The 13,314-nt window shown below is 44.3% G+C and overlaps 1 protein-coding gene across 2 annotated transcripts in view; it reads left to right on the top strand.

Annotated features, from left to right (window-relative positions):
• The window catches only part of LOXHD1 (lipoxygenase homology PLAT domains 1), a 1,234,736-nt gene that overhangs the window by 46,229 nt on the left and 1,175,193 nt on the right, over window positions 1-13,314 (top strand). For both annotated transcript variants that reach the window (XM_069626921.1, XM_069626920.1), the window contains 2 exons: window positions 5,949-6,107; window positions 11,190-11,341. In XM_069626921.1, the coding sequence (XP_069483022.1) occupies window positions 5,949-6,107; window positions 11,190-11,341 (311 nt within the window). The remainder of the gene's footprint in view (window positions 1-5,948; window positions 6,108-11,189; window positions 11,342-13,314) is intronic.

The raw sequence follows: 13,314 nt of genomic DNA, 5'->3' as shown, positions 1-13,314 counted from the left end.
AACCACGGGAGATGAAACCAGCCATCGGAGTGTATTCCTGAAGCCACCATTGGCTCCATTTCTCCTAGCGCCATGATGCCCTCGGCCGACCGTGCGCTTTATAAGAATCACTAACATAACATAACACCATTGAAGTTCTCAGATGATCAGCAGTGTGATTGGAGCAAGGCTCGTCTAGAACGAGTATCTGGGATCCCAGGGACTGAGAAGGCAATTCACTAGGGGTCCAGGTGCCCATGGCTGAAAGCATGACGAATACGGAGGCCTGCATGTACTCTTGGTTCTTTAACCACTGATGAGCTGGGGCTTTAACCACTGATGAGCTGGGGCTTTAACCACCCATGAGCTGGGGCAGAAGGGTTCATAGTTTTTTCTGAGGTTTCATGCTCAGGCAAGTAGGGAAGCGGCAGAACATGAGATCATGTTACCCAAATAGTACACTATTTGGAATGTATTTATTCATGTAGTGGGTCTACAGTAATCATCTGGGTCTCAAGATATTGTTTCAAAGCATGTTCTGTTGAAATCGGTATTTTCACATGATCGATTATGTCACTGGAATCCTGGGGTGGTTTGAGGTGGCTTTAGGGGAATGCACAACTCCTGCAAAAACCAAAACTTCACACAAGGCTTTCACATTTGCTCTGTATCTGTATCCTGGGCTGCTGCAGAGCCATAGGCCCTGTTAAGGGTGCAGATAGATGTGCCTACTAGCATGCCATCACCTTCAAAGATACACTAGGGGCAATGTTTGGCCAAAGGAAAACACCCTGAACTGGAAATTATTATTACTATGGTATTTATTGAGCATGGACCTAGCGTCTAGACGCAACGGAGCGCTTCATAGAGGTATGCAACAGTTCAGATGCATAACAGAGCCGCTTTACAGAGGTATACAACAGAACAGATACATAACGGAGCACTTTACAGAGGTATACAACAGAACAGATACATAACAGAGCGCTTTACAGAGGTATACAACAGAACAGATACATAACGGAGCGCTTTACAGAGGTATACACCAACACAGATACATAACAGAGCGCTTTACACAGGTATACACCAACACAGATACATAACAGAGCGCTTTACAGAGGTATACAACAGAACAGATACATAACGGAGCGCTTTACAGAGGTATACACCAACACAGATACATAACAGAGCGCTTTACAGAGGTACACACGATACAGATACATAACAGAGCGCTTTACAGAGGTATACAACAGAACAGATACATAACAGAGCGCTTTACAGAGGTATACAACAGAACAGATACATAACGGAGCGCTTTACAGAGGTATACACCAACACAGATACATAACAGAGCGCTTTACAGAGGTACACACCGATACAGATACATAACAGAGCACTTTACAGAGGTATACACCAATACAGATACATAACAGAGCGCTTTACAGAGGTACACACCGATACAGATACATAACAGAGCGCTTTACAGAGGTATACACCAATACAGATATATAACAGAGCGCTTTTCAGAGGTAACAACAGAACAGATATACAGTAGCGGGTAGGATACAGAGGGGAACAGAGGAGGGGTAGGGCTGTGGAGAGGGAGCGGGCATCATCTAGCGAGACAGGTGGCGCGTGGAGCAATGTGATGGCCTAGGTGTTGAGGGGGAAAGGTGGGTCTTGAGTTATTTTCTGAGTTGTAGGAGCGTGCAGGAGAGTCTAATGCTTATGTTGAAGTGGTTCCATAGCGTTGTAGGCAGGAAGGGCTTGTTTTCTGGCCCTTTCCTTTTTGCAGCAGCGGATTGCAAGTCTGCACGTGTCCTGGCTTCTGGTGGTCTGCTGTCCGCTGGAGAAGCTGAGTTTCTCCACGAGTCAGCTGGGTGGCTTGAGGTTGATTCCCTTATAGATGATGCATCTATAGAAATGGGTCTCATGCAAAATGGCGCTAAAATAGTGCGGGCAAGATTCCAGGGTCATTATGCCGTGGTAGGCGTATTCTGAGTCCACAAAGCAAAATAGATACACTAAGAATCATGATGATTTTCTTCTGTTAGGTCTCCTTCTATATGGTAAGAATGCTGAATAACCTGTTCACCCACTATAATGGGTTGGATGTCTCCTGATACTTTTGGTACCAGTAAGGTTTTGGAATAGTCTGTCAATCCCCACATGGAGTGGGAGCTTGATGATGGCCATTTCTACAGGAGGGACAAATCTCTGCTTCAGAGCAAATTTCTTGCCGGCAGCCACTGGTCGTGGAGTTGAGTGATCTAGATGTGAATGTTATTGGATGCTCATCTAGAGCAATATACTGAGTCCAGACATCTAGATCCTCCTCAAACAAGCATTTACAAAGAGGCAAAGTCTCCCCCCCTCAGGTTTTTGGAACAGTAGCAAGGAGGATGGCACAAGCTCTGATAGAAATGCTGTGGGGTTGGTGTGGCAGCAAGGTGGATCTTGGAGGGCATGCCACTGACCCTGTCATGATACCTGCCCATATCTCCTGCCCTGGTGAACTCGGACTGGTCAGGAGGGCATTAGACTGAATGGAAAGAGCCAGGTTGGATTTTCCAGCTGTCTCCTTGACTTCTTGCCTCTCTTGTGGCCAACAGTTTCTAGCCCAGATACAGCAAGGGAAGGAGAATGGCCTTCCATGCCCTCAACAAACGTGGGGCCTCCCCTTCACTACTGATTCACACCTGATGGCAATGGCCGGCAGGAAGTCCCAGGTAATGTCAGATGTGAACATGAGCTGTTTCTCGGGATGCTCGATCACACGTGCGCAATTGGTACCTTTCTACAGGCTCATGATCAATTGCCTGAGAGTCCTTTCAGATGAAATGGGAAGTATAAGGAGCAAGACTCCCTGTTCAGATGTCATAATGTTACACTACATGGTTTGTTTCAGTTAACCCTCAACTCTGTCATCCACATGGTCTGAAAGTGAAATGTCTTTGGAGGCCACTTTGGTCTTGGTCGTGAAGGAAGGTGGCAGTGAGACTACCTTAATGCAGTCTAGGAGCTCAGTGCTAAACCCTTGAAGCAGGTACATTTTCGGTGTGGGACTCGAGATCGCTTTTTTTCAGAATCCAGCCATTACTTCGGGAATATGTTGCTAACACTCTAAAGGATGGGCAGCCCAGAGTCAGGGTTAGGAACATGTCTGCTATATTCATTTTTCTTTTCAGGAAGGAAAGCAAATATGTCAGGATAACCTATAGAATGTGCCGTCACCTCATCAATTACTTTACTTCTTAGTGCATGTTCTGCAGGATCTCTTGGCTACATATGATCATGGGCCATATTAGTGAGGGGGCAAGGATCTCTCTACTGCGGAAGAGGGAAGAAGCCTCTTATCTATGCCATGATCATGGATTGTGTCCTGTATATGATATGATATGATATGATATGATATGATAAGGCATTTATAACGCGCCTATACAGAAGTGTTTCAAGGCGTGACGAGGCAAGAGAGGGGAAACAGAGGGAGGACAGAGACAGCGATCCTACTAGGACTGGTGACATTGAGATCACGCAAATGCAAGGGAGGGGGGAAGGGGAAAAGTGCAGGGGGAAAGGGGAAGGGGCAGTGCAGTACATAAGATAGCAGTAAAATAAATAAAGACAATAAATAGAAGTGCAGCCAGCTGGTGGCAAGTGCAAGGGTAAGTGCAGCCATCAGGTGTCAAGTGCTAGTAAGGGCTGTAGGGATACAGAAACAGTCCCCAAGTGCAGGGTTGCCAGGAAGGCAGTGCAGGTGTGCAACTTGCAGGGGGCGGGGGGACCTGGGCCCGAGATCAGGGGATAGCCAGGTAACCAGTGCAATTTCAGATTCAACCAGGAGATCTTCAGGGGAGAGGATGATAGAAAGCAGAAGCAAAGAGGAAGGTCTTGAGGTGCTCCTGGAACCTGAGTTGGTCTTAAATCCCTCCAATGCCATATTAGGTTGCAAAGGACCCTGTAGAGTCTGTGGGAAGACAGAAAGCCCTGATAGGGGGCAGACGGTGCCTCTACTTGTTCGTGTGTCTGTGGAAATCCTGAGATTGCGACCACTCTCTGCTGCTTTCGGATTGTATCAAAGTGCTATTGTTCTTTTCCACCACAACTAACAAATCAAAGAATGATCAAAACAGATTAGACTGACCTTTGTAATGTGGGGCACCATCCAGTCCTCTGCAAGTTCTTATGCTGTGCAATATTGATTGCACAATACTGCTCCTCTTGACTAGTCTGATTTTCTCACTGAGTGAAGTGTTTACAGAATAACTCACATGGGAGCACATGACCTTTACATGCTGCTGTATTTTCTCTGTCCTTGATCGATGGAACGCATAGCTGTACCTACATGCATTAAGGGGGTGTGTGGAACTAGTGCCAGAACTGCCAGTAGGGGTGACTGATGGCGCTTCCTGTACAAGCAGAAAACTGAGTCTATAAAGCAACTGACCACAGGCGCAGTGGAGAGAGGGGATCTGACACATAGGTAGGTACCCATCCAAATAAGGGAATAACAGGAGATCCATTAGATAACACTTATCAGAGGGATCTCTAACAAATGGGTAGGTACCCATCCAGAGAAAGGAACAGAAGGAGATCCATTAGATAACACTTATCAGAGGGATCTCTGACACATGGGTAAGTACCCATCCAGAGAAAGGAACAGAAGGAGATCCATTAGATAACACTTATCAGAGGGATCGTCAACACATGGGTAGGTACCCATCCAGACAGAAGAACAATATAAGATTGATTAGATAATACTTATCAGAGGGATTTCGGACACATAGGTAGGTACCCATCCAGAGAAAGGAACCATTAGAGGATGTAAGGTCAGTACAGCCCTTCATACCCTTATGCAAAAGCCACTATTTGAAGTAGGTCAGGAGTAAGTCATGCTTTCCCATAGTAACCACATTTGCGAATGAATTAGCCCTCTCCAGGAGTAGGTCAAGGGTAAGCCAGAGTTACTCAAAGTAACTTCCTTATAAATCTTCCCTCCAGTGCTTTATCAGGATGCATCTCTATAATAATAAAAGGCCAGATGTATGTTTGTCTGATGCAGTCATGTGCAGCAGGGACTACCTGCTTTGCCTGCTGTCACTGCTAGAGGGAGCTGTTGCACTATTTCTCTAATATAACAAACTGAATTGCTTTTTCCCCCCATAAGGAGCTTTCTGTAAATACAATTATTTTCAGCATATCACTCCTCCACAATGCCTCCTAAGAGCATTTTAACACATGAAGATACAGAAAACGTTAAACGCAGAAGAAATGAGGCTCAACGTATTCGTCTGACAAATATGACTGAGCAACAAAGGGCACGTCAAAGTGAAAGAATATTGCAAGCAAATAGAGCCAATATGACAGTTCGGGAAACAGCTCTCCAACAGGCCCCGGAACTATCACGTTCTGCATCCCGTAGAATGAATAGGACAGGCGCAGAAGGAGACCGTGAAAGGGAAAATCAATCGTGAACGCAACAAAATGTCCGCACCAACATCACCAATCAAAAAAATGCTGCTCAATGGAAATTTAACAAAAACAATGATGGAAATCCTCCATCCAACAAACCTTTGGCCCATGTAGACAGTATTTTCCACTAGTATGTCAATAAATGAACAGCAAATGACACAGGTTAGTGCTTATTGGGAGAAGCAGTGTCTTAGAAGCTAGATGATGCAATAATGGAAAAGATGATGGAAAGACAAGTCCAATTCATGATACTGAATTTGCATGATTCAAAGATAGTACAAGTGTACACAATGCTTTTATGGGGCTATGATGTGGAAAGGGACCTTTTATATGCAAATTGCATCTGGTCAATAAGTATGTCTCGATTTCTGCAGCAGTGCAAACACCAAGCAAAGCAGTGTTGCAGTGGTGCAAAGTTTCTTTAATACAGGTCATGATGCGAACTCTGCTGCGATCTTGACCACATCCTTGCGATCTAAGGCTTCTTCAATTCCTCTTAGGGTTTCAGTTCCGAGATGCTTCTCCTCCACGCGGCAAGCCAGTCTGGAATGATCAAAGAACCAAACCTGAAGCCTGGACCAACTCGCTACGACGACACAAAGGAAGCTTTCACCACAGGCCCACCCAATCCCTGCTCAGCAAAAGAGCTCCATTTGCTGGTAAGCATTTCAGGTGGAAAATGTGCCCAGTGGTAATGTAATGATGAGCATGTTGATGACATTATGCCCGGTTGACCAGCCTAGAATGTGGATGGTTATGTGTATATCTAATTGGTTATCCACTGTAAATTAATAAGGGTTTGTTTGTTTGTTTGTTTGTTTATTTATTTGTATTGCGCACCAGACCTAAAGGTATCAGGGCGCATTCAATAAGACATCTTACAACTTAGTTACATATCAAATACAAGCAAATACAAAGCAATTACTCAGCAGATACACATCATATAAGTACACATACAAATAGATCAATAATAGAGGTGTAGCATGTACAATAAATATAGAATTTTACAGAGAACAGATTAGAATCTATTTACAGTGCGATATGTTACAAGGAAACAGAGGGATATTGTTATGTTGAAGTTCTGCTATAGTTTTTCTAAGTTGCACACATAGCTAGAGGGGTCTCCTGGACAAGGCACAATGGAGGATATTGGAATCCTGAGCCGAAAGAGCTGGGTCTTCAAAGCTTTCCTGGAGACAAAGGGATTAACGATAGGCCTGAGGTTCAACAGAAGGAGGCTGCAGAGGGGTGGAACAGTGCTGGGCAATAAACTTGCTTCTAACCATGGGCGATGGTAGCGTGCACCAACAGAAGACATAGTTGGGCTCAGCAGAGATTTCTGTTGGGATGCAGGGCGTGTGAGCCTGAATATAGATGGGCCCAAGTCCCTGCCAAGCCCTGTGAGTCAGGCTCAGGGCGTTGACGTGGACTTCCCATATAGCACAGAGCCAATGAACTTACCAAAGTCAATGAGGAATGAAGTCGCCTCTTTAGACAGCGTGCAGAAATCAAACAGGTGCCTCCCGGACAAGCAGAGGTCTGCCGATCTGGAGGGTTACAGGGCCAATTTAACGATAGCTATGGCTTAGGTTATGTTAGGTGCTTTTTATGTATGCAGCAGTGGTGCTTTTTAAGTATGCAGCAGTGTTAAGCTGATAGGACGAAACCATCACATATAGAGTAGACAGGGTGCCAATAAAGGTTGTGTATAAGCAAGGGACCAGTGGCAAAGTGATCCACCTATAGGCGAAACCTGGTCTTCCCACTACGCTTAGGTTGGAGGCATCTTAGATAACTGACCTACACACCTGACATTGGTTGGCGGGACCTCCAGTTACCCATCCAAGCCAAGTAGTATGTGGGTGTCCTCCTCATAAGGTAATTCATACATGTTCCTTTTAGGAAAACCAGCAAAACACACAGCTCAGGCTACTACTCACCCTCATACAGCATTCGTCAAACACTAGCTACTGGCTACAATAGCTTAGTTTAGTATATGCTGGAAAGGGCGTGGATTCTCTCACAAACAGCTGACTGCCATCCCTGAATCCTTCTCACCTGATCTCTACTACTGAGAGAAATGCAACTATTGGTATAGTGGGCCATTGCACGTAGCTTTGGTGAGGCGATCACTCCGAAGAGTCGTTTGCTTGAGAATGCACCTGCTTTGAAATTATCGATAATAAGGCACCAAAAAGAGTTGATCATTTGCGTCCTATGAAAAAAACTAGCAAGCTGCCTTAAAAAAGGATGTGAGTAGGCAGGTAGCCATTTTGGATGTATAGGGTGGCCACCGTTACTCTTTCTTTGTCTCATGTGACATGCTAGTGTTTCTTCAATAAACGCAAGTTCCAAGGCACCCAGAAAATGGCCACCATGAAGACAAGATTTAACTCACGCCTTGCAAGACTCTGCTAACTGAATCCATGCATGTTCAATGTTCTCATTTTCTTAATATTTGATACTTTTAAGACGCAAATAGCTCATTTTATTTCTCGTGTGTTTTTATAGCACATCTGATCTCTCCACTCAAGGGGAAGTGCTATATCGGCAAAGCATATGTAAACTATATGGACGGATGTATCACACATTATTAAAATTGGGCGTATTTGAAAAGGATTTGAATGTCAGCATGTCAATGTAAATTTACATCTTGTTTCTTTCAGGTAAAGAACATTGTCACAAGCATGCTTAGTGCGTTACAAATGAAAAATAAATAAATAATCAAAAATACAAAGTCCACTACCCAGTGCCGGGGCTATAATTTGCAGTGACCGACTGGAGGCCATGTCTCCTTCTTTCTCACTCTGAGATCTATGGCCTCTCTCTTATGGTTCAGCTCTTGGGAAACCTACTACCCTCAGCAAAAAACAAAATGGAGTCACCCTTTGCTGGCTCTGGGGATTACGTGGACATGGGATGAGTTGCGGAGTGGACCTGGATACTGGATTGTTATGGGCTTGCCCCATGAGATCCTTTTATCCATCTTGGGATCCTCTGCTGTCCCCCGGAGGGATAGGGTGTTGGCAGAGTGCTTAGAAGGCCCTGTTTTCTGCAGCATCATTAGTGGAGCTGTCCAATTTGATTTCTTAGAAAAGCATGAAGGGAAACAATTGAGTAGGGCTGCATTGCTGAAATCCTAGACTAAGACCTCATTTAGGTGGTGGCTTAGCACAGGTTTTATTTCAGAGGAGGCAGAAATTTAAAATACATTGCAAGTTGCTTCTACAAGATCTGACTCTTACACCAAGGATTGGTGGGAAACCCTCTTTTGCTTCTTAGAGATAACGCACCCTGAGGGATAATTTGGTACACAGTTATTTTGAGACCCGCCCGCCACCACAAAGTAACATGTGGCTTGAAACAACAGAGGCTGGATTGTATATGCATACATTTATACATGCAAGTATGCAATAAATAAACTAAGGAATTATACAGACATTAAGATGACAAATGTGTGGGGATCAGACAGCTTTTGACTTGTAAAACCACTTCTGTAATTTGTATTTTTGTATGCCCCGGCAGTAGGCTATCAGTGGGGAGCGCCATACTGTCGCCTAGTGATGAGGGCTCAAGAACACTTTCGAGCAATCAGAAAGGGAGAGGCACAATATCTGTTGGCAACACATTATGCAGAGTGTCATCAAAGGGACACTCAGTGAGTGTGATTCTCTGCAGCACAGACTGTGGATCCAAATAGGAGAGGCGATAGAGGGAACAACTTTTGAGACAGCTGGACACAACAATGATTATTCACAAATGTACCCTTCATCCAAAAGGCCCCTGCATTAGTGATGGCTTCCATTTATTCTCAAGTAAATAATGTGTGGTTTCCGAACTATGTTTCTCTTGAAATAAGAAGCGGGTGATCTATGTTTCTCCCTTGTCAGAATATGTAGCCATGTATAGCCACTGAAACCTTTTGGTATGTGAGATTTTCACTAATATACAGTCTTTTTAACTGGTTCTAATGTACCGGTCGACTACTATTATGAATCAGGGATTGTGTGCGTAGGGGGTTAAAAGCCAAATGTGGAGCTCCAAATGGTGTTGATTAATGAGCTGAAATGTAATGGCGCTTGTCTGGTAGTCCATGATGGCGGATGTATCCATGACCAATAGGTGAATTTATGATTTAATGTTTTAATACCATTCTGTATATATATATTTTATAATAATCATATGCCATGGTATAGGTGCCCCTATGTTAAGGTTATGCCATTACAAGATGGCTGACAGTAACTGGCTTTAGTGAAACCAAAGATAAAGGGAGCCAATGAATTGCTCTTTATCACCCTTGATAAAGCGTATATGGATGAAAGAAGTCATGTATCCGGCATGACTTGTTTTAATAAGGATATTGCTTTTATAACTTAGCTTCTATGATTGGCTCCCTATGTTTTGCTATATAACATCGCCCAACCTCTTCAGCATTCATCGTGAGTCCCAAAGGCCCTCCACTTAATATAGATGCAATCCACAAACTCTTGTTATAGGACCCTCGGCAACTTAGATGGTGTGGAAGTGTTTTTACAGTGCCTATAGATTCCATTCCCAGAAATCATGTCTGTTCCTCTTAGACTTTCATGTTCTGCCTCTATGTGGGGCATCCATGTACGGGTACCACTGGGACAATCCCAGCTTCATCCAGTATGTAAAATTGATGCTGGTTGACACTTCATCGTTCCGGTTGGGAAGTTCATAATTGGCTGCAGTGGTGATTACGCCCATACAATTGAGGGCATTCATCCATTCAGCCGTGCTTCTCATAGAAACCTCCAGCTTCCCATTGGCCTTGGTTCACGCTGATGCTGAACGAAAATCACTACCGGGGTCCAGCGGTGTTCAGAGCTACTTAGCAGTGACAGTGGTTCTGTATTAGTTTAGGAGGGATCTGTAGAGCCAATATGCCATCAAGCGACTTTACCGCAGAGGTGTTGCAACAATGATAGCACTAGTCCCTTCTTCACTTACATGCCGATCATCGCGTAACTGAAGAGGCATGAGGGAGGGAGTTCCATCATTTAACTGGTGGCATTGTAGGGAGTTTGTGAAAAGCTAGCCGAGAGGCTCATTAGAACCCTAACGGGTAAATTGTGAAATTATACATTTGGGGCCAAGATAGTGGATCACTCTGTGGATTGAACTCTCTGTGCCACAGGCAAATAGTGTAGTGAGGTGAGTGCAGTGGTGATATGTATGTTCTCTTATGTCTTCACTAATGTGCAATCCTGCAGCCACACAGCAGACCGCTTGGGCCCTTTGAGCAGGATGCATCGGATGCCCAAGTGGAACCTACTGCCAAAGGTAAAAAGGGCTAGGATGGCAGGAAGGAGTTCCAGGTGGATTATGCAGGAACCGACTGTTGCGTCAATCAGGAAGCCAGGGTTGTCCCATGGAGCAACATGGCAGAATGCGAGTTCATACAATCACACCACAATTCTAGATTCATAGAATTAAGTTCTTGAGAAAGATTACCCTCTGTATTATTTGGATCCAGTTTCAATCACTAGACCCAACTATTTCCCTATTGCTAATCTCCCCACTGGGAGAATGTTAGAGATGTAGTCCTGCTGTATAAAGGCCTGAACAAAGTTGGCTTTGATATCGTTTAATGGTTCGAGACGATCATTGGATATCGTGTAATGGTTCGAATCGATCATGGAACGTAGATAATTGCATGTGCATAGTCATAGTCATTGCTTGCCTCACATGTCACTTATCTCTCACTGTCTCTGCAGCCCGTACTTTCAGTGCTGGTTCCACTGGCCATCGATACAGAAATGGCCACGTTGACGTGCTCCCGCAATATAACTCGATGAACGACTGGCACATGATGGATTTCTACGCCAGGAAGTTTGGATTACAAGTCAACCCACGGCCCCCTTCAGCTGTACGTATACTCCAACGTGTTGTATTTTTGCTCGCAGTTGTATTTGGTTGCAGTGGAGCCACCCGTAAGAAAGCTTGCCAACTGCAACTGCTTTTCCTATGGATGCAAAGATTAAGCGGTGGGCATAACAGCCTGTTTGTCGCGAACACTACCATCCCTGGTATGCCTTCTATCTAGGAAAGGACGCCACTAGTAAGGCATTTTCAACGAAGTGTCCCGCTATGCAAGTAGAACATTCTAATATGGCATCCATCACATACAATAAGACGACATTTTCACCACACCACATAAGTCATGATCACCCATTCCCAACTTCTCCTTAATGAAAAGCAGAGATTAGCATCTCTTACCTGTGTTCAGTTGTGTAAGAACAGGGGACTGCAGCCCATGGTCTGTGTCCTGAGGAGAAGTGATGGGGTCTAGCCAAAAACAGACTGTGGGAGAGGGGAGGAGGACAGGTCATTAATAGCCTATGATATCTGCAGCGCCCACTACTATATGTTCTGCCATTTCTTGGCACTGTCTAAAAACGGACCTGCCATCACTCAACTTGATCTTGCTGAATATATCGGCTTCAGAAAGAGGACATTTTGACGCCAGCCTTTCTAGATGTGGACATGTGACCTGCACCTTGCACGCAGATCTCATTAAACTCAATGACGTATCCCGCCATCTTAGAGGAAGGTGACAGGGCAGCTTGTAGAGGAGATTGGATGGAGAGCGTGTGATACTGACATGAAGCATTGAATGAGCCAACAGGTTTGGCTCATGTATGGACATTGTATGGGCTTTGGTCAGGCTCCAGTTTCATGTACCTGGGTACTCACACTATTGGCCACGCACCCACACCATATGGCCAATATTCACACCACTGTCAACAATATGGACAGTGATCCTAGTAGTCCCAGATTACATTATACGCTATCACAGTAGTGCCAGATTCCATTCCTCCTAGTTAGGAGAGCACAGCCGCATGCCTTTATGCCCATGTACAGTAGTAAGGCCACACATACTACAATGTCTGGCTAAACAGCAGCGCCTCTATAATGACACAGTCCATGGTTCCCAGTTCACGCAATCATGACAGATTCTACTATGCCCTTTTAGCACAGTGAGGCTCCATGTCAGTAGACACAGTGAACTCAGCCTTTCATCCTTCTGAGGTGGAGATAGGAGTACCAACTTGGGTTGGGTGATCATTGAATGTAAAATGTTCTGTGGGCACTGCTTTGGCGAAAGCGCCGTAAAGCTAACACATATTTATCATTTTCATTATCAACCCAATATGTCACATTGCCACAGGTAGGCCATGCATTTCATTAAGCCCAATTAGTACAGTAAGGAGAGACTCCACTAAAGACATTTAAAATAGTAAAGACAGGTTTGCACAGTAAGCTATATGACAGCACATCAATTTAACAGACTAAGGGTTCATAAATGTATCTGACATTCTCTGTAAGGCCATATTTAGGTATGACCAGTTAACACTATCAGGCCAGCTTTCAATATTCCAGGTTGCTACAAAAAGAATCACTATTTTCAGCTTCCATGGTCATTCCAGAGCCTAATATGTCTAATTAATAAAGCACGGGAATATGGGAATCCAGTCTATCCATCGAATATACTTTCCTCGAATTAAAATCCAACGAAATGTATTAATTGAAAGCCTTTTCCATCGAAATGCACTTTCATTGAATACATTTCGATTTTGAAGTAAATAGAAACGATTTTTGAAAATGTCGGCTGGGGTGGGAGGTTAGGGAAAGGGGACCCCGGGAGTTGGGGAGGTTTAGGGAGCATTCCAGTGCTGAAATGCATTATATATTTCAGCACTGGACAGCTCCCTCTGACTGGTGTAGTGTGTTGTCATATAGTTATATGGAGCTGTCCAGTGCTTATATCTGAACAGCTCTGTATAAAATGTGTAGTGTAAATTTTCATTTTGTTTTCTCTGACTGGGGACTTCTATTTTA

Source organism: Ambystoma mexicanum, chromosome 6p, assembly GCF_040938575.1.
Source record: "Ambystoma mexicanum isolate Mex_15411 chromosome 6p, UKY_AmexF1_1, whole genome shotgun sequence".
NCBI classification, from domain to species: Eukaryota; Metazoa; Chordata; class Amphibia; order Caudata; family Ambystomatidae; genus Ambystoma; species Ambystoma mexicanum.
The sequence above is the reverse complement of the archived record's forward strand: the minus strand, read 5'-3'. Positions and strand labels throughout refer to the sequence as shown.